Source organism: Haliaeetus leucocephalus, unplaced genomic scaffold (assembly GCF_000737465.1).
Source record: "Haliaeetus leucocephalus isolate CR32 unplaced genomic scaffold, Haliaeetus_leucocephalus-4.0 Scaffold1, whole genome shotgun sequence".
Taxonomy (NCBI): Eukaryota; Metazoa; Chordata; class Aves; order Accipitriformes; family Accipitridae; genus Haliaeetus; species Haliaeetus leucocephalus.
Genome location: NW_010972437.1, coordinates 12,516,874 through 12,539,973, shown reverse-complemented (window position 1 = coordinate 12,539,973; position 23,100 = coordinate 12,516,874). Strand labels below are relative to the sequence as shown.

The 23,100-nt window shown below is 35.9% G+C and overlaps 1 protein-coding gene across 1 annotated transcript in view; it reads left to right on the top strand.

The window, feature by feature from the left end:
* GAD1 (glutamate decarboxylase 1 (brain, 67kDa)) overlaps positions 1-20,124 on the top strand; it is a 23,242-nt gene extending 3,118 nt beyond the window's left edge. Inside the window, exons 3-14 of the mRNA XM_010566995.1 lie at positions 418-508; positions 5,149-5,261; positions 6,558-6,673; positions 6,779-6,858; positions 7,063-7,117; positions 8,195-8,311; positions 8,475-8,539; positions 11,941-12,019; positions 13,658-13,807; positions 16,152-16,259; positions 16,977-17,066; positions 18,721-20,124. Coding sequence (XP_010565297.1) covers positions 418-508; positions 5,149-5,261; positions 6,558-6,673; positions 6,779-6,858; positions 7,063-7,117; positions 8,195-8,311; positions 8,475-8,539; positions 11,941-12,019; positions 13,658-13,807; positions 16,152-16,259; positions 16,977-17,066; positions 18,721-18,894 — 1,238 coding nt within the window. The 3' untranslated portion in view covers positions 18,895-20,124. The remainder of the gene's footprint in view (positions 1-417; positions 509-5,148; positions 5,262-6,557; positions 6,674-6,778; positions 6,859-7,062; positions 7,118-8,194; positions 8,312-8,474; positions 8,540-11,940; positions 12,020-13,657; positions 13,808-16,151; positions 16,260-16,976; positions 17,067-18,720) is intronic.
* Positions 20,125-23,100: the final 2,976 nt, after the last annotated feature.

Here is a 23,100-nt window from a genome sequence, read left to right as displayed (position 1 = left end):
CCCCCCGCAGGCTGTTACCGCCAGGTGTTCGGGTATTCCCGCTCCCCCTTTCCCCCCGCGTTCGCAGCGCGGCGGAGGTGGGGGGGGCGGCTCTGGAGACGGGCTACTCCGAGCCCTTGCACAGGTTCCGGAGGTGTTTTCCAGGCTCGGTCGGCTCTGGGGTTCTCTCCTGTAGTTTAAACGGCAATGATACGCCATACGGGAGTTCCCTCCAAAGCGGCTTTTCAAGTTCGTGACGGGGCGTCCGTGAATGTTGGTTAGCGGCCTCCCCACGAGGAGGACTCGCTTGGGAACCGCCTCCGCAAGTGTGTTATGAGCGCGGAACCGGCCCTCCTGTCAAGGGGGTTGGGCGGTTTAGAATTGAAACCGAGCGACACCGGTGGAGTTGTTCTAAGTTGCTCTCCATTCTCTTTCCAGGTCATCCTCGCTTTTTCAACCAGCTGTCCACAGGACTGGACATTATTGGTTTGGCTGGGGAGTGGCTGACATCAACCGCTAATACAAACATGTAAGCAGCGTCTTCTTGTCAGCGTCTGTGACTGGTGCTTACAGGGGCTGCCATCTATCATGGTAGACGTGTATTGTCACAGGCGTGTATAATTTTCTTCTTCAAATGACGATCGCTGCATCTTCAATAAAAGCGTCTTATATTTTTCTTAATGTGGCAGTAATACAGTGAAAACTGTTATATAAAGCTGAACGGTTTTACGTTTCTGATAAATAGAAATGCAAATATCCTAGAGCACATGGTAAGTAAAACATGATGATTCTGATATGATAACATGAAATTATTTTTCTTCTCTTGGACCAATCTTCTTTATCTCTTTCTGATTTTGTTTTTTAAGCCTTGTCCCTAGACTGAGTAATTCTGCAGCTATCCATATATTAACACTAATATACAAAATACATACAAATTTATTGTCTTTTTTTCCTGTTGACTTCAGAGGTAGTAGGCTTGGGGCACCACCTTCTCCTGTTCGTGTGCTGGTAAAGAAGTGGCTTCTGGATGGCTTCCAAATGATTAAAAATGTAACATTAAAAATTAATTTGATAATAATGGAGTTAGTCTAAGATTTATTAAAGTTGTGTGTAAATGAATAAATGGAAGTATAAAAAAAGTAAAATTTTACATCTAGAACATATCAGTGAGGAAACTTTTCCTAATTTTTCTTGACCTCAAAATTAATGAAAGCTAGATGTAAACGTAAGGTATTATGTTGAATACATGCAACAAAGAGGGTAATTAATGAAAAAAACCCCACCAAACCAAAAAACTTCTAGCCAGTTTTTATTTATATGTGGATTTGTATATGCTCAAAAATGCAATGGGAGACGAAATATTTGGCAGGTAACAGACTGCTCTGGTTTAGTCCTGTATTGGATGTGTTTTAACTCTAAAGCTACCTCTGTTTTGGGTAGTTTGCTGCTAATTGGCAGAACGCAGGAAATATATCTGCAGATTGGAAAATGAACAATATTTTCACTGGCCTATCCATGACTATATGGTTCATTAAGTATAGCTGATTACTAGCAGCTCTATGTGGATTATGAGCTGTGCTTGTTTTGTGATATTAGCAATAAAGAAAAATACATAAGGTGCTCCAGCCAAAACCAGCCAGCTCTTTGTAATAATCATCTTCTCAATTAATTCTCTGTTTGCTAAAAATTGGTGCAAGACATTCAGATTTAAAAGCTGATTGGGAAGAAGATCCAGCAACATATATTTTAATCATAAAACAAGTATTGCAAAGTGCTTTAAAGTGCTTTCTTTTTTTTATACCACAATTGAAACTGAAAACAAACCTGATTACATTTCTAAAAGAAAACTTTGCATAAATATTGTTCCTCTGTGACAAACACATACTTCAGAGACTGTCACTTTTTGCAAGCCCCTTTTCCTTTGACCAACTAAGTTATCCTAGCTTAGTTACCCTTTTGTAATCAGTGAAATTGCACAAATCTGATAGGACATAATAGAATTCAGCTCTGTGGCAGACTGTGATAGTATTATGAAATATTGCCATCATTATTAAGAACATCGCACTCATTCACTTCTGAAAGAGTAACATTTTTTTTTTTTTTAAATGAGGTTGCTTTTTCCTTTGGTTTTAAAAGTAAATTGTTAAATAGCTATTTCTATAAAGCTAGTTTCTGATCCATTTATGCTTTAAACAAGAACATATCTTGAAAATACTCTGCAAGCATGAAAATTGAGTATCTATTTGCTTGTATGAGGTTTAGCAAATTCAAAATAATGCATTGTTCTCTTTTTTTCAGCAAACCAAGGTCAACATGATATGCTTTCAAATAACACAATAATTGCAAGTAAGGTTAAAGCAAGATGTTTGTAAAATATCATTCAAAAGAACTGACAGAGAAGGTTATTAAAAATAGCCAAATTGTCTCTGTCAGCTCTAGGGAACATATTATTTGTTTTGAGCAGTGTTCCAGCACAGAAGAGCAGGTTCTGACCTTTACCTAGAAACTGTTCTAACCTATTTCAGCTGCACAAGCATGTAACACACAAGCTACAGTAACACTGGATTATGGTAGGGAATGTTTTCCATTTGCCATTTTTAGTTTTCTACCTATAAACAATACTTAAAATATTTGCAAACAATTAAAAAATGTGTTTTCTTTCACAAATGAGTTTTGAGTAATCAAAACACCTGTGCTCTCTTAAAATTTTAAATTGTCATTAGGAAATACTACTTAAATGTCACTCTGAAGTTAACATACTAAATTAAACATAGTAAGCTTCCCACATTGACTTGGAAATAACGTATCAATGTGCTATTCATAGCTTAATCGCTAACCATAAGACCTTCAGGGTGGAAATTTCAGAAGTTGCCGTTATTCACCCAGCTCTAGGGATCTGTACTACAGGGCATTCACTCACCATGCAGCAGCCAGCTGAGGTTAGAAAGCAATAATATTATCTGGAAGTTCTCTTTATGCCCACTGTTAGCCAAGACAAGAGAATAGTATTGGTATTTTGACTGTTATGCATTTATAGTTATGAAAATGTAACATAGAAAAATGGTGTAAAATGCTTTACGTTTATTCTCAGAATGTTTTTTATGTACTGGAGAACAGGTAGCTAGAATGATTTGGCCTTTAGGTGAGAGCAGAATTAAGGCAGCACTAGCCGCTACCAAAAACCTCATTCATTTATTCTGTTAGTAAAGAGCTGAGACTTGTGACTGTTTTAGCTAATTCATAGAAATACCTGTAAATACTGTAACTGTACGAAAAATCTAATTAGCATTTTTTGTCAGGAGATTGGTTCTAAAGCTGGACAGGTCCTTCTAAGCCAAACACATTTTCTGCGTTTAACTGAATTTTTCAAAATCATTTAAGTTTAAAACAAATAGGTTGGAGTGAACTTTAGCGAGATGCGATTTTTAAAATAATAGCCATCATCTAATATAGCTGCATTGGCCTTACACTTTATAATTGTCTGCAATCTTCTTTTATTTCTTTGTCAGTCTTTGGAGAGTCAGAAAATAATTACATAATGAAATAAGTATTTTACTTGGGTTTAAGTATATTCAAAATTCCCCTCGTGAACACTTGATATTTTATATACAGAAAACTTGCTTAACGTTTTTTTTTTTTTTTTTTTTTTTTATAAGCCTTTTAATTTTCTGGGAAGTATGTAGAGATTAGTGTCCAAGGTCTCAGGACAAAAATCAAGATGTGTTTAAACTGGTGGAAAAAAATCACATTGACTTAAATGGATTTTGTATTAGGCTACAGTGATCTTGTACACTGCCAAGTTCCTGTTGACTTCAGTTGGTTATTCTGCCTAAGTAAAGATTGGAATATATCCTAGACTTGTAGTGCTTAAAAACAAAACAAGAAACCCCCCCACTGTTAGCAGACACCAACTGATTTATTAATTTTGTGTCTCTGTAAATATTGGCAGCAGCCAAACTTCAGATCGGTGTTCAACTGTCTGTCTCTGACAGTTCTAGTCATAATAAAAGCAAAATAAGCAGTATTTTGGGTTCTGAAAATAGTAATTACAACAATTAAATTACAAATGCTGCTTAATCTTAAAGGAATGTTTTAAAAATAGTAGTGGTGGACTAAGGACACATAAGGATTGAAGAAAAAAATTAGTATTTTAACTAACCAGTGTAGCTGTAAATAAAAGCTTTTCAGACACACATTTGCTTCTTCATATCACATCATCTTAAAGTTTGCCATTCTCAAAATGTCATTTTGGTATTAGAGAGACAACACATGTTTTGGTGAAATTATTCAAGTGGAAGACATGAGTCAGACCAGAGTGTCAGGGTGTCATATTCTTATAGATTCCTTTGGAAATCACAGGTTGATTGTTTAGTTTCTCTCTGCCTCCATTTCCCTCCTCCTTTCTTACTTTTTTTTTTTTTTTTTTTTTGGCATACCCAGCAAGCAGAGTTTGTTTACAGCAGTAGCAATTTATCCATGTACCTTAATCATCAAAAATGGTTGTATGGCTGTCACTTTCCATCCACATATCTGTCTGTGTCATCAGGGCATACCAGACTATGCAATGTTTTTTGCCCTCATGAAGTGGATACAATAGTTGACTGCTGACTTGTTTTTGGTAATTAGAAAATCATCATTTATAATTACTCTTGACAGTTATTGATCGCATGGTATTGTAGAAATAAGTTGTCCTTGGAGTTCATCAACAGAATAAATCCACATAATTAATTATATTTAGACTTTGAAGGCTTGGCTCAATACTTCTAATTATGGTTGTGTTTAGCTCAGTGTAGTTCACTGTTTTCATAAGGATTTGGCAATGTCTTACTCCACAAGTGTGGAACTGGCACTTTGGGAAACAAATGTTTTACAGTACAATCTTGTGCAGCAGTCGGCAGTGCTATGATGGTGAGCATTAGGTCTTATGTTGGTTATATAGAAAGTTGCAAAAGAGATAATACTGCAGTTTTTATTGACCAATATTTCCAGTATTGTGTTCCTGAGGATTATTGTTTGGGTAAAGGTTGCAATATCAGAACCTCAATTTATAGAAAAACTTTTAGGAATTTTAAGCATTTTCACAAAGAATCATAGACTGGGAATTTATTGTGTGTTTTTAGAATCTGTATTTTATTTTGTTTGGTGGGCTTTCTTGCTTTATCCATGCAGGTTTACCTATGAAATTGCCCCTGTTTTTGTTCTCATGGAACAAATAACACTTCGAAAGATGAGAGAGATTATTGGATGGTCAAATAAAGATGGTGATGGAATATTCTCACCTGGTGAGTTTTTTCTTTCTGTTTTGGTGGTTTGACTAGAACTTCAAAAGTTAAAATATATATAAGCTGTGTCTGAATGTCCACGATATCTGCAACACAAAACAATGCATCAGATATTTAGAAGTAGGAATGCTTTGTTTAAACACAAAAGTTGGGGGAGGGGGATTTCTGGAGGTGCTGAGCAACCACAATTCCTGCTGACCAGTAGCCCTTGAGAATCATGTACTGACTTCTTTGGTAGTCAGTGAAGATTTGGGCTGACAGTCAGAAAAAGACACTGACTGCCTGTCACTTTCTGGGACATATTATCTGGGACTTAATCTGACTGGATTCACAAGTATGATTCCAGTATGAAGACCAAGACAAAGCGTCTTCCCATGAACGTGATATAAAGGCAGTCAGCGGTGACTGAAAAGACTGGTAAACCATGTGGAGGTCCTGGACCCACGTGTGGACAACGTGGGTGCCCAGCAGAAATCCAGATTTCTGCGTTTGGCATGGGGCGACACCATCCTGTTTCAGAGGATGAAGGACAATTCCACCTCCTTTTGGAACAGCCCACATAAAATCCAGGACTGCACACTTGCTTCGTCTCCAGTCTCATCTGCTAGAAGAATACAGATCTTTCTCAGTGTTCTTGTTGATGAAGAAATATTAGAGGAGGAAGTTATCCTAGATTTTATGGATGAGATTCATCTTACTAAATCTTGAGGCCTGCATTGTAGAACTGAGCTAATTGTCCTGGGCTCTTTTTAGCAGTAAACCAAGAGAAATAGGTGCTTTCCCTCAATTCACTTTCTTCAAAAGTAAGTGTCAAAATAGATTAGCTGAATCATAGCCAGCAAAGTTCCTCTTTCCCTTAACTGACTATGAGGAAGCTTAGAATAACTAGCTCGGCTGTAGAAATCTACCTTTAAGGCATCTACTTCTGTACCTACAGTGTGATGGGATAGATCCATCCAGTATGTGACATTTCTTCAGTGTCAGACCATTTGATAACTTCCTGTTTTTCTTGCTAACAAGAAGTTGTCATGAAAAAGCAGCACAGTGAAAGCTGAACTTTTAAGGAATGTGTTACAAAATGTTAGCAATTGAAAGAGATGATGGATAGGAAATTCTATCAGTATGACTTTCTAGAGGGTCTGTCCCTCTGCTGTTTAAACAGATGACCATGCATTTCTGAGATTTATTTTTCCATAGTTCACTGCCACTTCCACTGCATAATGCAAATGAGACTTGTATGTCTTTGGTCTAATATGCGTTTTTTCTCATTATCACTATTTTATTGTTCATTCACAGGAGGAGCCATCTCCAACATGTACAGCATAATGGCTGCACGCTACAAGTATTTCCCTGAAGTCAAAACCAAAGGCATGGCTGCAGTCCCTAAACTGATTCTCTTTACCTCGGAACATGTGAGCTTTTAATACACTGCTAATTCTTAATTTATTGATGTATGTTGTGAAGATGTTTCATCATTAAACAACCATTCCATTAAATGTGCCTATGTTTTGCTGCAGAGTCACTACTCAATAAAGAAAGCTGGAGCTGCACTTGGATTTGGAACAGACAATGTGATTTTGATAAAATGCAATGAAAGGTAGGATGAATGCTAAAGTTTTGATATATTAAATGTGTTCATCTGTTAAATTTGTTGTATTGTGCTTAAGGACTGGTTCAGTACAGTGTGTCAAGTTGCTAATGGCCTGTTGAGAAAATCCTATTAAATTATTTCAACTGTAGCTAGTATTTCCATATGCACTCTTAAATTTTCTTTGTCTTTCTGTTTCTACAATAATTACAGAGGCAAAATAATACCAGCTGATTTGGAGGCAAAAATTTTGGAAGCAAAACAAAAGGTTTGTGTTTTTAAAAATCAGTGCTTAAATGCTTGACTTAGTAAAATTACCTCTTCCTTTGAAGGCTGAGGGTTAATATTAAAAGAGAAGACTGTAATGATATAAATGTTATAATAATATTTTCAGCTGCTTAATTATACATTCATATATTGTTTAGGGAATTATCTATATGTCTTGCTAAGTTTTCCATTTACTGTTTAAAAACAAAGTATTTTTAACTCTTGAACCACATCTGTATTTTATGACTTTTAAAAATAACTTTCTGTTTGGAAATATATGGAAAAAAGTATGAAAACATGAAACTAAACCTACTTTTATCCAAACCTTAAAGTTTAGCCAAACCCGTCAAAAATTCTATTGAAGTCCTAAAAATTCCCACAGATTTCAAGTGTGAGACTGCAGCGTTAGTAAATATAGCCACTAAGTTTAATTTTTTTGAGGCTTTCATTGTTGTTTCTTGAATCAATGCAATGAAAAATGCATTAATTTTCTATAAACCCACTAAAGTTAGAGCAATCAAGATTATTATTTTTTTACTTCTTTACATTTGAGCAGTCTATGAAATTGAAGTTCGCATTTATTTAATCTAAATCATAATTGACTCACTTTGATAGTTCCACATTTATTGCTTTTATTTTGGATTGCTTTGTTCTGCTTTGTTCTGTTTATTAGTAGATAAAGACTAAAAGAACAACTTCAAGCCTTCAAATCACAACTTACAAATCACATTAATTAATTTTCCTTTATGCTGCTGTAAAAGTCTCAACTTTACTTGACTATTGCTAGTCTTCTACTAGGATGTTTGAATCTCCTCACTGAGAGAGGTTAGACAAAATAATATTCTTTACCTTCTGACTAGTTAATTTTGTGAAGTTACAGTACAATAAAATCGGAGTTTGTTCCTACTATGTATACAATTTGTTAGTTTCTACTGTTGCTTATATGTACCTTTCACATGGAAAGAAAAACATTTTTAGGCTGGAAAATGGGATAGCAACATTTCTAAAATGATTTGCACGTATTTTTTTTTCTGAAAGAGGTTCAATTTTGTATTTAATACTTTTATTTGTATTGTAGGGATACAGTCCTCTTTTTGTAAATGCAACTGCAGGCACAACAGTATATGGAGCCTTTGATCCAATACAGGAGATTGCAGATATATGTGAAAAATACAACCTCTGGCTCCATGTAGATGTAAGTAACTAAATGAAGTGCTGTTTTTCAGGCAAAAGAGGATTAATTTTTTTTAACACATTTTTGTCTTGAATTAAAATATTTATTACTAGATCCTAAGTAAATTAAAATATGTTAGGCTTTTCCAAAACAACGAGTCTTCTCTTTTTTCTGTCTCTTCCAGGCTGCCTGGGGAGGTGGACTTCTAATGTCCCGAAAGCATCGTCATAAATTGAATGGAATAGAAAGGTACTATACAGTGCTTACTTGTAATACTGTTATTAAAGTGCTTTCATAAGGTACATGACACTTCACAAATTAATGAAAAGATGAATTTGCTGCATTAAGGAGTTTAAACACTAAATTAAACAAAAGCAAGACATACAGGAAAGGTTCATACTAGGAAGATTGAAAGAATACTACAGAAGAAAACAGTGAAGCTGAGTGAAAGGTAAGTTTTCAGCAGATTTGAAGGAGGACAGGGGTATTGGCTGGCAAAAAGGAAGGGAGATTGTTCTATCCATAGCTTTGAAGGGATCATAAGTCTGAGAATGGGTGAAGGAGGATTTGAGGAAGAAACAAAGTCTGAGAGCTAGACAATCTCTGAAATGTAGGGCTTTGAGAATAGCGGTGAGAAATGAGGAATCCAGAGAAGGTGTTTGAGTATGAATACCTATGATGGGAAGCCATGACATGGTGGAAATTTGTAGAGACTCTCTCCTGAAAGATGTTTGCAGTTATTTCCAGAAAATAAAGAGTGTATGTTCTGCCTGAAAAGGAGTGTTCTATAAATGAAAGTTTATAAATATATTTATATGCTTGCTTTTGTATAGCTTATCTATACACACACACATAAATATATACGTGTATACAACAAAGAGAGGAACACATGGTAGAGACTGAATTGGCAGCAATTTTTAAGGGAAAATTTCAGTACCTATAAGGCTGGAAAAGACTATGATAGCACAGAGCTGGTACAATTCTACTGTGCCAGGCAGAAGTCTGAGGGAACTTACAGGGAGGCCAGAAAGAGTCACAGATACTCACCGTGTCTCAGGGCACAGGGACTTATGAGTTGGTGCCACGCGGCGATTACATGAAACAAGCAGGAAGCTCTTGTAGAGGCCAGAGTGAAGTCTGCAGAAAAGAGTGCATATGTGCCCCCAAGCACATAACCCAGGTTACCAAGGTGCCCACTGAGACCAGAAGCCAGCCTTTATTAAATAATTAATTGAACCAAATTTGAAAAGGCAAAGCATTTGTGTTGAAAGTGATAGCAGAGTAAGAGTGTGTCTCTCCCCCTAGCCCTTACAATTCAGACTTAGGAGGAGTCCTGTGTGTAGTCTTTGGCACAGTTGTTCCCATATCCAGTGATGACAAGGCTGTAGTCTGTAGAAGATGCTATGTTTATATCCCCATGGGCGTGTTTGTCTCTGGATTTCCTCTGAAACTGCTCTACCACAAAAGGCTGCCTGTCTGAATAAAAATCAGAAAAGCGATGAAGAACCAGAAACATGTTTCCCATCCTTGCAGATACCAGCTTCCAGGGAAGCAAAACAGATTTGAAACAAGCTCTACCCATGTACTCTCAAATTAGCACCAAATTGCTTCCTTGAGTCAACGGTGCTGAATGTGGGCACTGTGTAAAGGCATAAAATGAGAGCATTGAGTAAAGCTCTTCCTTAGGGGGGAAAAAAACCTTTCCTAGTGGTGGGCATCTCATACAGTAAGTGAAGAGCAGGTACAACATAAAAAATAATGTACAGAAGAACTGGTAGAAAAACCATGTGGACCCTTCTGTCGCAGGGACAGCCGTGTCTGGTGGGGGAGGAGTGCTCTGAAGTAGCAGAATCGTATCAGCCCCTGCCCAGTCCAATTTGCTAGTCACTCATGTTATGGCAACACGTCTAATATGAGGTCAGCATTGTAAAGTGGTTTCCTTAAGCTACACAGGTTTGGTCACAGTAGTTTGCACACCTCTTTTGACCTGAGGTCAAGCCAGAGGTGCTAATTAAGACCGTAATCTTAAGCAAATACATAAAGCTGCAGGCCACAAAGCGTGATATTATTTCTTTTCTGGTCAGCTGTACAGATCTGCAGATGTGGGATGGGGCCCACGTGTGCTGTGTAGTTGCCCATCACGGGCCCCAGCTGGGGTCTGTTGTTAACACTCAGGCCAGACTTGGCCTGCCTGGAGACATGAGTGTGTAAGGACTGGCACGCTGCCGTGGTACGGAGCTGGGATTGCCTGTGTGGGATAGCCTCTGGCTGTGCAGGGTAGAGGGTGACATCTTCGCGTTAAAATAAACCTAATGCTCCATGTGAAAATGACTTGAAATTGTCTTTGTTTGGAACCCTGAAAATTAAATAAATGAGCTCAACTGAAACCACAGCACTCTCAAAAGGAAATGAGCTGTTATATAAATTCCTGTTTCTTGACTAGTCCATCTGAAATATTAGTGAAGTTTTTTTAAAAGGTAATTGCCTCCGAAGTCTGAGCTATATACCTGCAGGTTTGCATTGCCTAAGCAGGAGATTTTAGAAGGGTGGTGAGCTCCCCAGTTAGAGCACAGACTGTGCTGTTCTTCTGGCTGAGGGGTGCTGCGGTCTAACTTAGTGCAGACAGAGGTTGGAATCATATCTGGAATCTTTATGGAATTAGTGGTCCTCAGACTGGCATGAAGGAGTCATTGTGTTGCTCAAAACAGAGGAACTGTGCTTGTGTCTGTGTCCTCTGAGAGCAGGCTGTAGGAGAGAAGGAAAACCTTTGCATTTTCTTTCAATGACATTGTAAGAACACATGCATAGTCTGTGAAATATGATTATACACTTTCCTTCTCTGGAACACACAGTGAATCAAGGGGACATTTGTTAATTAATTACTTAGGGTAAAGAGGTCAATGGATGTGCGATGTTGGCACATTTATTTTGGCGTCATCATTAAACTGTCTAGGATAGTATGTTAATAATACAGAACAGCTCATCTGTTTGGCTAGTAAATTAGGTGATCTTGTGCATCCACCCGTGTTTACACGTAAAAAGTTTTAAGCTTTACATACAGAATGGTAGGATTGTGACGTAGTTTTATAGCTTTTAACAGTCCATGGGTTTGACAAGCTAGTACAGAAAAGGTCTGTTGTGGCTCTAACTGGAAAAGCAGGTAAGTACGAGGAGTGTCTTTTCCTTTGCTTTCAACTTCTGCAGCAGCTGCTCGGTAAAGAACTGTATTGTCCCAGAATTCATGTTATTCCCTTAATTCTCTGACACCCCCCTCTCCCAATCAGTACCTTGAATTGATATAACCTGTCAAACTGTTTTTGTTAGTTTTATTAGTGCTATTTCTAGAAGTGGAGTCTTCTGGGGATGAAGTTACTGTATCAGCTAATCAGCATAGTCTGACACTAATTAGCTGGTATTAGTAATAATATAAACGAATCAGAAGTCTGACATTGCAATGTTAACGCATGAAAAATTCCTTTCCTGGACAGTATAGCTGGGAAAGATGACACTTGAGACAGTAATAATCTCCATAGTGAAATCATCATGGTCAAAACTCCATACAGTTCTATCTGAAAGCAGAAAACAAAGGTGACTGCTTTAGGTTAAATTTCTGTTTTCCAAACCTATCTGAATGTGTAATTTTTTTGCAGAGCCAACTCAGTCACTTGGAATCCACATAAGATGATGGGAGTGTTGTTACAATGTTCTGCCATTCTTGTCCGGGAGAAGGTCTGCCTTATATTTAATAATAAAGCAGTTAAAAAAAAAAAAAAAAAAAAAAAAAAGGAAGAAAACATCAACCCCTTGTTTTTAAGAGGGTAGTGCAAAATCAATTTAATTTCAAAACTTCTTTTGGAAGGAATAATTGTGTGGATTTACATTGTCTTTAGGAAGTTGTTTTTTATCTTTTCTGTTTTGGGGGGGTTTGGGGTTTTTTTTTGTTTGTTGAAGATGCAGACAATATGGGTTAGATCTTTAGTTGTTGAATCTTTGCATATTCTAATAACAACACTAGAGCCATGCTAATATTTCATCTGAGCATCTGCCCCATTGTTTCTGTGATATACTGAACATACACTCTTGGTCTTAGTAATTTGTCACAGTCTAAACTGCTTAAATAAAAAGCAACTTTTTTACATTGCATAGTTGTTTAAAAGTTTCTCAGTTCTGTTGAAAAGAAAACATGCTGCTTTTATTATGACTCCATGTATATTTTTAGGGGTTTCTTCTAGATACTTCATTGTCATCAATGAAAGTAAGACCAGTGTCTTAATTCTTTTAAGCAATATGTATTTTCCTTAGATGACAAAAAAGTCCTATCATCTGTGGATAGGACTAATTTTGTTGTCTACTAATTTCTGGCATGTCAATTGCTGCTAGAAGAGGTTAGTTGAAGAAGTGGTCCCTGTGCATAGAACTGGGATGAAGGAGTTGTGGGTTCCAGCCCTAGGTCTGTCATTGCTCTTCCAGGTGACCCATCTCTAAACTGAGGACTGCAGCATTTATTTCCTTTTATAAAACAGTTTGACATCCATTGGAGGGAAGCACTAGCCATTATTTAGTGGCATGCATGCTTATCATGCTAACTATTGCAGGATTTTGGCAACATTTTTTATTCTCTATATGAGAATTTTGATAGGTGGTTTTGTATTTATCAGATACACCAGTGTCTTCAAGCTCCTTCAAAGAACCACTAATAAACTCTAAAGGAGGCACAGACCGTTTTAGAAATGTCACATGTTCAAGAATTCTGTGTAACATACAGGAATTTGCTCCCCTCTGTGTTTCCTTCAGAGATATTTACCAGGAATCCATAGGTTTCTGTTGGTCTGAGGACCATATTTATTTGTAAGCAAAAAATGTCTGGTTTAGGTTATTTGTACTTATATTTATCACTAATGTTAAGTGTCATAAAGCTGGACAATATATAAAGTTAAAGCCTTCAATTACTTTTTTTTTCTTCTTCATTTTCTGTAGCTATCTGCTGCACTGAGAGACCACAGCTTTATTCTAGTGCGTAATTTAACACATCAAAAATTTAAGTCCTAAGAACATAGCCTTAAAAGTGAAGTGGACAAAGTTAGTATCAAAAACTAAGAATCCAAATTAAGCTGAGAATGTTTTTTTAGGTGTGGGTGTGTGGGTGTGTAAAACCATATGGCTGCTCAGGGACTTCTAAGAGAACCACCTTAGGTTATGAAATTATTTTTGTGGCTCAGGTTTACAAAACAAGGTCAGTATTTTATAATTTGGCCCATTAAAGAACAGTTCTTCTGTATATATTTGAAATAATTTTTTTTAATATATTATCAATGCATACAGTTTCATATGCACATATGCCATATAAGTACATGTTTTTCACTACAGGGTATACTTCAAGGCTGCAATCAAATGTGTGCAGGCTATCTCTTCCAGCAAGACAAACAATATGATGTATCCTATGACACTGGAGATAAGGCAATACAATGTGGTCGACATGTGGACATTTTCAAATTCTGGTTGATGTGGAAGGCAAAGGTAAATAATAAAAGTTCAGCTCAAAAATCAGAAATTTATATATTTAATTTTAAGTCTCATGTAACGGAACACTTTTTTAAACATAAATATTTGTATAATTACAATCTCTAAACACACAGGTATCTGAGTATCAAGTCAGAAAAGAGCCATGTGAATTGTAGAACAATGTTAGCCATCAATAAATTCAGCTGGAAATTAGAAGAAAGGTTTAAGTCACTAGATGAGTCCTGTGGTAAAACCAGTGAGACCAAAATGGTCTTTTTTTGTGATTTTATACACTTCCATATGTATTTTATGACAGATCACTTGCAGTAGCAGCAGAGTAGACTTGATGACTTACAAGGGTCCTTTGAGCATCATGTTTCAATGCATAGATTTTATAAGCAACTTCGAAAACAAAGCCTTTTACTTAAGAAGCTTTGCCCAACTGATGATTTAACAGTTGATTCCCTGGTACTACTGTGGTATACTTGGATGGCTGAATTTAAGCATGGGCTTATGTACAGGCTTACATGCTCACAAGATGAGGGTCCATGTAGTCAAGAAAACACACTTCATTTTTATTTCTTTATCTGCAGACATCATATGACTATTCTTCTTGTTCTTCTGCTGACAAAATGGGAATTAAGTTGGTTAACCTGTTCACAGTCTAATCTTTTTTTATAAAACTGAGATTAATTCTAACAGCAAAATGTACAATCATAAAACAGTTTTCACTTTGGGTGAGAGCTAGACAGCAATAGTAAATAACCTGTGATGATAAAATGTTTTTGTGCATATTTCCTCAATATTGAAGACTGAGGGAAGAAAGTAACGGAACTTTAGATATACAGTTGCTGTTAAACACATTGTAGAATTGCCATTGTTTATTTTTAAAAGTACTTCAGAAAAAGAAATGCAACACTTCAACACAAAATACTTATAACAATTACGTTAGTAATCAGCATAGATTTGATTACTAGGCTAAGTACATTTCAGTTCTTCCTCCAAAATAAATCATTTTGGTGCTGTAATCCAGTAACGTGAAACTGCTTATGACACATTAGAATCGGACTGTGGCTAGCAACTTTGAAGCGTGTTGTTTATGGTTCTAATTACCAAGTGCTGACTACAGACACCATCAAAGCATGAACTGAACATTTTTCTAAATACCAGCTGAACACATATTGTTAAAACTAGCATGCTGATTCTACCTCTGCTGTTATATTCACCTGTTAAACTGACCTCACTAAAGAAGTAGAGCACTTCACAATAAAGAAAAATACAGTGGAAACCATGATGGATATGGGTCATATTTAAAATTCAGAAGTAGGATTTTTGTGGATGTGATTCTTTAAAAATAATATAGATTAAAATTGCTAAGTTGATCTGTATATCTGGAATTTAAATTTCTCTAGACACTCGTTACTTTGGATTTCTGTTTGGTCTTGAGACAGATTCAGATTTCTTGGGCTCGAGTTCTCTGAGATATTAGATAGAATCTGTTTCTAGCAGATTGTGTGATTATATTACAAAGATGTTAAGAAAACAAAATATTACGAGCTATGGACATTTTTCCTTCAGCATTAGCCACCATGACTGATCATACTCTTGTCCTCACAGTAGAAATACACCACCTAGGTCCAGAAGCATTCTTGTGACTTTACCTTCAGTCATTTTATTCAGTACAAAAAACTTACCCCAAATATGCAATAATTTAAGAGTGTACTTGTCTGTCATCTTCATTCATGTACAAAGTGTGGGGTTTTTTTCTTAAAGTACAACTTTTTGGTTTTTCTTATTTATTATCAACATTGATCTACTTTTTCTGGGATTATGATCTTTCAAAACAAATCAGATATGACAAAAGATCAGTGGGTGGGCAAATGACTTTTAGCAAACACTGCAAGCTTTTACTTGCTGACTTTTTTAAATGCAAATTTCTAGCAAACTGTTCAGAGGAAATAAATTACTTCCCAACTCCTTACCCCTCACCCTTACCAACTGAGTTTCCATTCCATGTTCCTAGTCTTTCAGCAATAGCTGGGAAGCCAAGACGTAATATTCATAATATTTTTGGAAACTGAAAAAAAAGGAGCTGAAAATAATCTATTAAAAATATAAAAATCCCTTGTTATTTTCATAATAAATTCTCTTAAAATGAGACCAAAACCAAACAGTGATTACAGTTCGCCACATTTAGCCACTTTTGTAGTGTTGATTATCTTTACTTTTAAATTACAAGAAGTAATACTGCTAAATGTTTTCTGACTGAAAACATTTAAGGGTGAAGCCTATCTGAAAAGGTGATGGCATTGGAGGAGGGAAAAATGACCATACAATTAATACTTTCTTTTTAAAACAGGGTACAGTAGGATTTGAAAATCAGATCAACAAATGCCTGGAGCTGGCAGAATATCTCTACACTAAAATCAAAAACAGAGAAGAATTTGAGATGGTTTTTGAAGGGGAGGTAAGTTTTCTTTCATGTAACCTGTGTGTAGGAGCCAAATCTGTATGGAATTTTGAAAACAGTCTTCATACTTCTTACAGTTCTGCAAGCCAGCTATGCAAAACTGCTCTTATTTTCTAGAGAACTACATGACTATTGGCATCTGGGCAGTTTTTTGGCCAATACCCATGTGGTTTTGTACCATAAATGTCTGATTTGTCTCCTCTTTCTCTTCTGCAGAGGACTTCTCAGTTTAGGGCATGAAGACAACATTAATACAAGCTACTCATGCTGAGATTCCACTTTATAACATACGTAACTGAGCATCTGCTATTTTTGCTGTATGTTCTGTTGCTAGTGCCACTGCATAAGCTCTTGGTTGATAAAATAACAAATATACTTTGTATCTCCATTTACTGCGAAAAGGAAAATTTGGCTGCGCTTGCTGCAATCCTGGAAAACAGTTCCTTGTAAAACTGCGTGTAGGTGAAAAAGCATCTGCACTTCATTAGCACCCTAAAACATTGTAAATAGGACAATGTATAGAGAATCTAAACCAGCAGGTGCAACCAGCAGTACTGTAATCCGTTTATTTTGGTTTAACATGCAGAACTAGGAAAGTTAATACTATATTTTGTCTTTCATGTCTATGTTAAAATATGCTACTGATTAGCCTTTAGTGTGTGAGTGATCTGTATTATTTTGTTTACTGATGTATGTGTTTGGTTCTTTTTGCAGCCAGAGCATACAAATGTATGTTTTTGGTATATTCCGCCAAGTCTCAGGGGCATGCCAGACTGTGATGAGAGAAGAGAAAAGTTACACAGGGTATGTGGTTTTTGTTAAATACTAAAATATAGTCTACTCTTTCAACACAAAGTATTCTGTTTATTAAAAATAACATATCTGTGTGTTGACACATGTTCCAAATTCTGGGACATCAGTTCTCCAATTGCTTGTTATGACCTTGATATTTGTTCACCTTTGTCTCCTATTTATACTGAGGTTGAAGTCGTGTTTCCCCTGTAGAACTAGATACAGGACATACTCAGTTATTCTTTGTTTTGTATCGCTTCTGTGCTCCCAAAAGTGTTATGAATCTTTAAAAAGTAGCTAGGCATAAAGATGTCCCAGTCCTGTTTGAGTAGGACAGCATATCAGCAAGAGAAATGAAAAGGTAATTACTTGAAAATGCTGGGACAGGTAAAGGAAATGGAAACCTGTAAGTCCTTGTCACGTCTTTATTTTGATTTTAAATGTGCTTGGTTAGCCATGCATTAACACATTTCAGTGAAAATGAATACCCTTTGGAGGACTTTGGGATAAATTTATTTGAAGAAATGATAGAGGGAAGAGAAGGCATCGTAGAGGCACCACCAAGAAAAGTATTGGGTTACTTAGGACTTGAGGGAAGTGAAATACATTAGTTTTGTAGGTAGACAGAATTGGAATGAAATAGATTCAGGGGACAAAAGAATGATTTTATAGTTGTCAAAATGAATTGCTTTTTTTTTTTTTTTTATTTGGGAAGGGAGAGGAATGGGCAAACTTGGGAGGTTTTGTAGCGGATTTTATGTCTGCATCACACTGGGGAAAGAGAACAGAAGAGAATAGAAATTCCTGGGTCAACCAAGTGACATGTTAGATAAAGAAATTGCCAGAAAAGAGAGAAAAGAGGAAGATAGATAAGACTGGAAAGAAGGATGAAGTGTTTGACTTGTCACTGTTAAATGTTAGAGGACATTATAAAGCATCCTGCAAAACAGTAGAAGAGCCAGTCATCTGACCTTGGCTGGCAGAGAGCAGAGCAGGAGAAAGATAGTCTGGATGGAAAAACTGGGCTCAGTCAATACCAAATATTAAGATTGTCAGAACATTATTCCTTGTAAATTAAAGTGAGGAAGTGAGATTGCAGTAAATGCACAGTACTGCAAAACTACTGGAAGGTTTCCACGGCTTATGGTAACAGAAAATACTGTTTATGACATAGATCTTGTTGAAAAATTTCCATTGTTGTTGTTCTCCCCACCTCCACGCCTAGAAAATGACTTTGATAATACATAATACTCTCACGGAAAACATCCGTTACCCTCAGAAAGGTGGTTCTGGAGTAGGTTTTCATAAAAAGAAAACATTTCTTCATGACAAAGTCTTCAGCACAAAGAAATGACATGTACACTTAATACATTTAATATATAGAATTATTATGTAGTGAATACTCTAGGATGCTCTTAGTCTATTAATCAAAAAGATAGATAGTGTTGTCAATTTTCCTTTAAATAGTCAGTCCTACATACTTTGTTTTTCAAGCTTTTTCTCTTACAGATCTTTTTATAAAAACTAGTGCCTTTCTGATCTGTCCATTTATTTTTTCCAAATTAAGAAATGTTGTGACAGACAAAGAAAGGACAAATTTTTTTAATTACTCTTCTCTCTCTTTTTTTTTTTTTTTTTTTTTTTTTTTTTTTTTTAAATGATAAAGGTGGCACCGAAAATCAAAGCACTGATGATGGAGTCAGGTACTACCATGGTTGGATATCAGCCTCAGGGCGATAAAGTCAACTTCTTCCGAATGGTCATCTCAAACCCAGCAGCAACTAAGTCTGACATTGACTTCCTCATTGAGGAAATAGAAAGATTGGGGCAGGAGCTGTAGTACAGTGGTTGAATTATTTATTTCTCCAAGTCACTGTTTTCCAGCACTGGCTATTTTTTTAACCCAGTTCTGTAGAACATGTTTTAAGGAAATTCTCTAAGTTCTGATCTCCTAAGACATTCTTAAACAAAACGACTATAGGCTACTGAAACATATATGTATTGGTAGATCATATTACTGAGGGAAAATGTATTATCTTGAAGTTGAAGTACTATTGACTCTTACATTGGTCTTGTTTATTGTAGTCAGCAGGAAATTAATAAGTACTAAAATAGCAAATTAAGAACTCTGCACAGTATATATGTACAGTATAAATAAATATATATAATTATATATATATATACATACATATATATATAAAAAGTGGTTATAAACTTAGATCTAAGCCACAGCATGTTTTCCACTTTAAGAGAATTAACTTTTCCTTCAACAACTAACGATGTGGATAATGTGCTACAAATTTTTCTGCCAGATAAAAATAGACATATAGAAACATTTCTAAAATGTAGATTCTTAGGAGCTAAAGAAAATGTATAACAGTATTAAATCTTATTGTTGGTGCTTCTCTCACGTACAAAACAGCAATCTCTAACAGCACCTTTGAGTAAAATAGTTGTATTTCCCCTTTAGTGTCACATCAGGGGATAATAGTAGCAGAGTCATTGTAACAGGTATATTATGGCTGTATTTTTAGAGGTTAATTTGTGTAGATTGTGTATATTATTGTTAAATGACTTTGTGTAAAAGGATTTAAATGTAATAGTTTTACAGCAAGATAACTGTTGAATTGTAGGTATATGAAATATTTGCTTATTTATATGCAGAGATTTACCATGCTGAAGAGTTGTCTTGTATTTTCTTCCATTTGTAATGTATCCTATTTATATATTATTGAAGTTCTAAATAATGTTTATGGTATTTTAGTGTCTTTGTGAGCCAAAGAAAAAAATACAAAAATATTAGTTGACACTTTGATTTAAATCCTAGTGCCCTTAAAATTATAACTTACAGATAATTTTACTGAATATAAGGAATTCTAACATTGTGTATAGACTGTCAAATGATGAGATCCCTTTAATCTATTAGAATTTTCAGTTTTATTTATTGTAATGTCAGACTGTCTGTTCAGTGTTCTGAATGCTTTTCTAGTGCATATTGGTTGCTAACCAAGGCCCCTGTTTTTGAGTTGTATTTCAGGACTAATCTCTATGACCATTTTAACTAAATTCTGTGGGAGTTTTAACCAGCACCATTCTTTTAGTGATATGGAATTCAATATGTGTTTGGAGCTTATAAAATAAATAAAAACAAAAGTAATCTCAGAATCTTTAAATACAGCTGGCATGTCACAACAATTTCAACTGGCTAGACTTTTCAAAGTATAGACACCAGAGTCATCTGCAGCTTGTTCAGTTTTAATCATTAGATAATCAATACTACCGAGTGGAAAACTCCATACTGGAAGCAGAGTAGTGGAACAAAATGAAGATTCAATAATCTACTGAGTTACTGTCATGGTGATAAAAGGAATATGCTAATTTCAAATCTTTTTATACATGATTCTATGGCTATCTTCTATGCAAGTCAGTAATTAATTGGTTTTTCTTTTCTTTTTTTTTTCCCAAATCAATAAGAAAATTAAATTATTTTAGAAACATTCAGTGAAATGCGGTCATGCTATGCAGTTTTTGCAGCCTCTCTGAACCCCTTCAGTCCTGTGGAAGGACAGCTACACCAGGAGAGATTACCATCCTGCAGGTCCCACTGGTTGTCTTCTGAGGACGCTGTCTCACATCTTTGGCTGGGTCAGAGCAGGGAGAAGGAAGCAGCTGTCATGGTAAATGCTGTATCATATAGCACAGCCTTTCCAGCTTTTCATAGGACTATTGCTTATCACTCTTCCATAACCTTCTGTAAAACCTTCTATTGAAATTATTTGAGTTGAATCTAAAAATTATTATAAATTTGTCAGTCTTCTAGATTTGAGTATGACTTTCAAAATATCATCTAACTTGTTACTTTTATGCCATGAAACCCCCCAGTAATCTCATCAGTACAATATTTTTTTCATTAGGTTATTTTTCTCAAGACACCGTAGTTGGTCTCTTGCCTTCTTGATCTTAAACCTCAGTCCTCCTTAATTATAACCCTGATATCTTACCATGTCTTCAGTACTTAACATTTCTTGATGTAAATATCCATGCTGTATGACCTGAGGCCTGCAATTCAGAAGTAGTCAGTGTGAACATTGACTTCATTACCAACTTCCATAATATTAAATGCCGTTCTTTATAGATAGCAGCTACTCATCAAAACTAGAGGGCCTCTCATTGACAGCTGGCTTTAGAGTACAGAAATAAGTTTGTTTTGAAGTAGTAGAACATTTTAATTTACAGGCTTCTGGCTGAAATCTGGTCTCTGTCACAGTTTTACTTTATTCAAAGGGCAGCTAGAGAAGATTGAAAGATTTCCCTCAGTCCTCCTTGTTTATGAGAAACAATACGAACTAGTATAATCAATACAAATATGTATAACTGCTGACCTAGCTTCACTAGGGGATTTTATGTCTTCCACACAAGCAGCACCATGGCCCTTGTGATTTCTTCAACCAGTTCTTAGGTGGGAATTTCTGACTTTCTCCATCTCCCCAGTCAAGATATTTCAGCAATACTGTTACTAAGGTTCCCAACTTACCCTTAATCCTCTAACCTTAATATTTTAACCTCGTGGACCTTGTATCCAGATCACCATCTCAATATTGTAATGATAATTATTGTATTTGAAATGTTGTATTTCCTCAGAGCATACATACTAGGTAAAGAGAATCATCCTCATGTAACTGATCATGAAACTATAGGAAAGACCATAATGTGGCTTACTGGCATTCATACAGCAAGACTTGGACAGTCCTGTGATACAGTCAGAAATAGATCTAGACCTCTTCAGCACATATACAATGTTTTGCTTACTAAAATTTCTGCTTCCTCATTTAATAGAGTATCTTGTATTTGGGAGGTCAAAAGCATCAGAGGTTCTACCTATTGCCCTTGACAGTTTGCAGCTAGGTGGGAATAATGGAGCTTCTCCTGCCTGTTTCAGAAGTGAGACCAGTAACACAGAGGTATTTTCTCTGTGTTTAGATTTATCTTCCTACCCTCTGCATTTTATCTTGCCTTTCTGCAGTGCTGTGTCTTGACACAGATGATACTCACAGTTAGATTTTTGCAAAGCTTTTAGTTCTAATATCAGACTCTGGAGTGTTTCCCTATTAGATGTACCTGCTTCCACAGGCACAGGGCTCATATTAATTTCCAACTTGGTTAGCTAATTTTAACAGAGCAGTTACGGTCATCAGTGAGAAAACTCATCTGTGTTTTCTTCTCAGTAGGTAATTTTCATCTGAGTAATATGTTACAGCTTCTCAGACAAAAGCTTACCTGGAATTTTCCTGCTTTTTAATCCATACACTATTAACTGTGAGAGATCAGGAAGTATGGATATACAGAAGTGTTGGCTAATTCAAAGCATTGCAATTCCAGGTGAGTAACTTTGTTTTTCTGAGGCTTAAAATATACTCCAAGGTAGCAATTTTGCCTTTAAAATCACACGGACAATCACTGTAATTTTGTGTGGGTGAATTCAGATCATATAAACAATAGGCAAGATCTTAGCTGAACATGTAGCTGCAGTGCTTATTAACTGATGTAATTTATTTGGAAAAGATTGACCATTGGATAAAAATCAACAGCAGCTGTTGATTTTGAATGAGAAAAATTCTGATTGTATTATTAAAGGTAATTTTTAGTGAAGATAGTTAGATTATACCATTCATGGCAGACAGATGGAACCATGGGCCTTGGGAATAACCCAGGATTTTAAAATTATCATTGACTTAGTTTACAATCTGTTTTTTGAATGGTGACAAATATGAAGAGATTTTTTAAAGAGAATCTCTGTTTTATGGTTTAAGAAATGTCGAAGTTATAAAGAAGATATGCAATGCAGTTTAAATTTTTCAATAAAAGTTGATCTTAAAACTGTCTAATTTGTCTCATACCATTTTTGTGAGTTCCTTTGTTTCCTTAAGAATATGAGACAAAAGCCATACAACATTATCCCTCACATTAAAAACAGTAAGGCAAATGCTAAGCCTACTCTTTAGTTTTAATTGTGAATTGAATGTGAGCTTGTACCAACACAGACTGA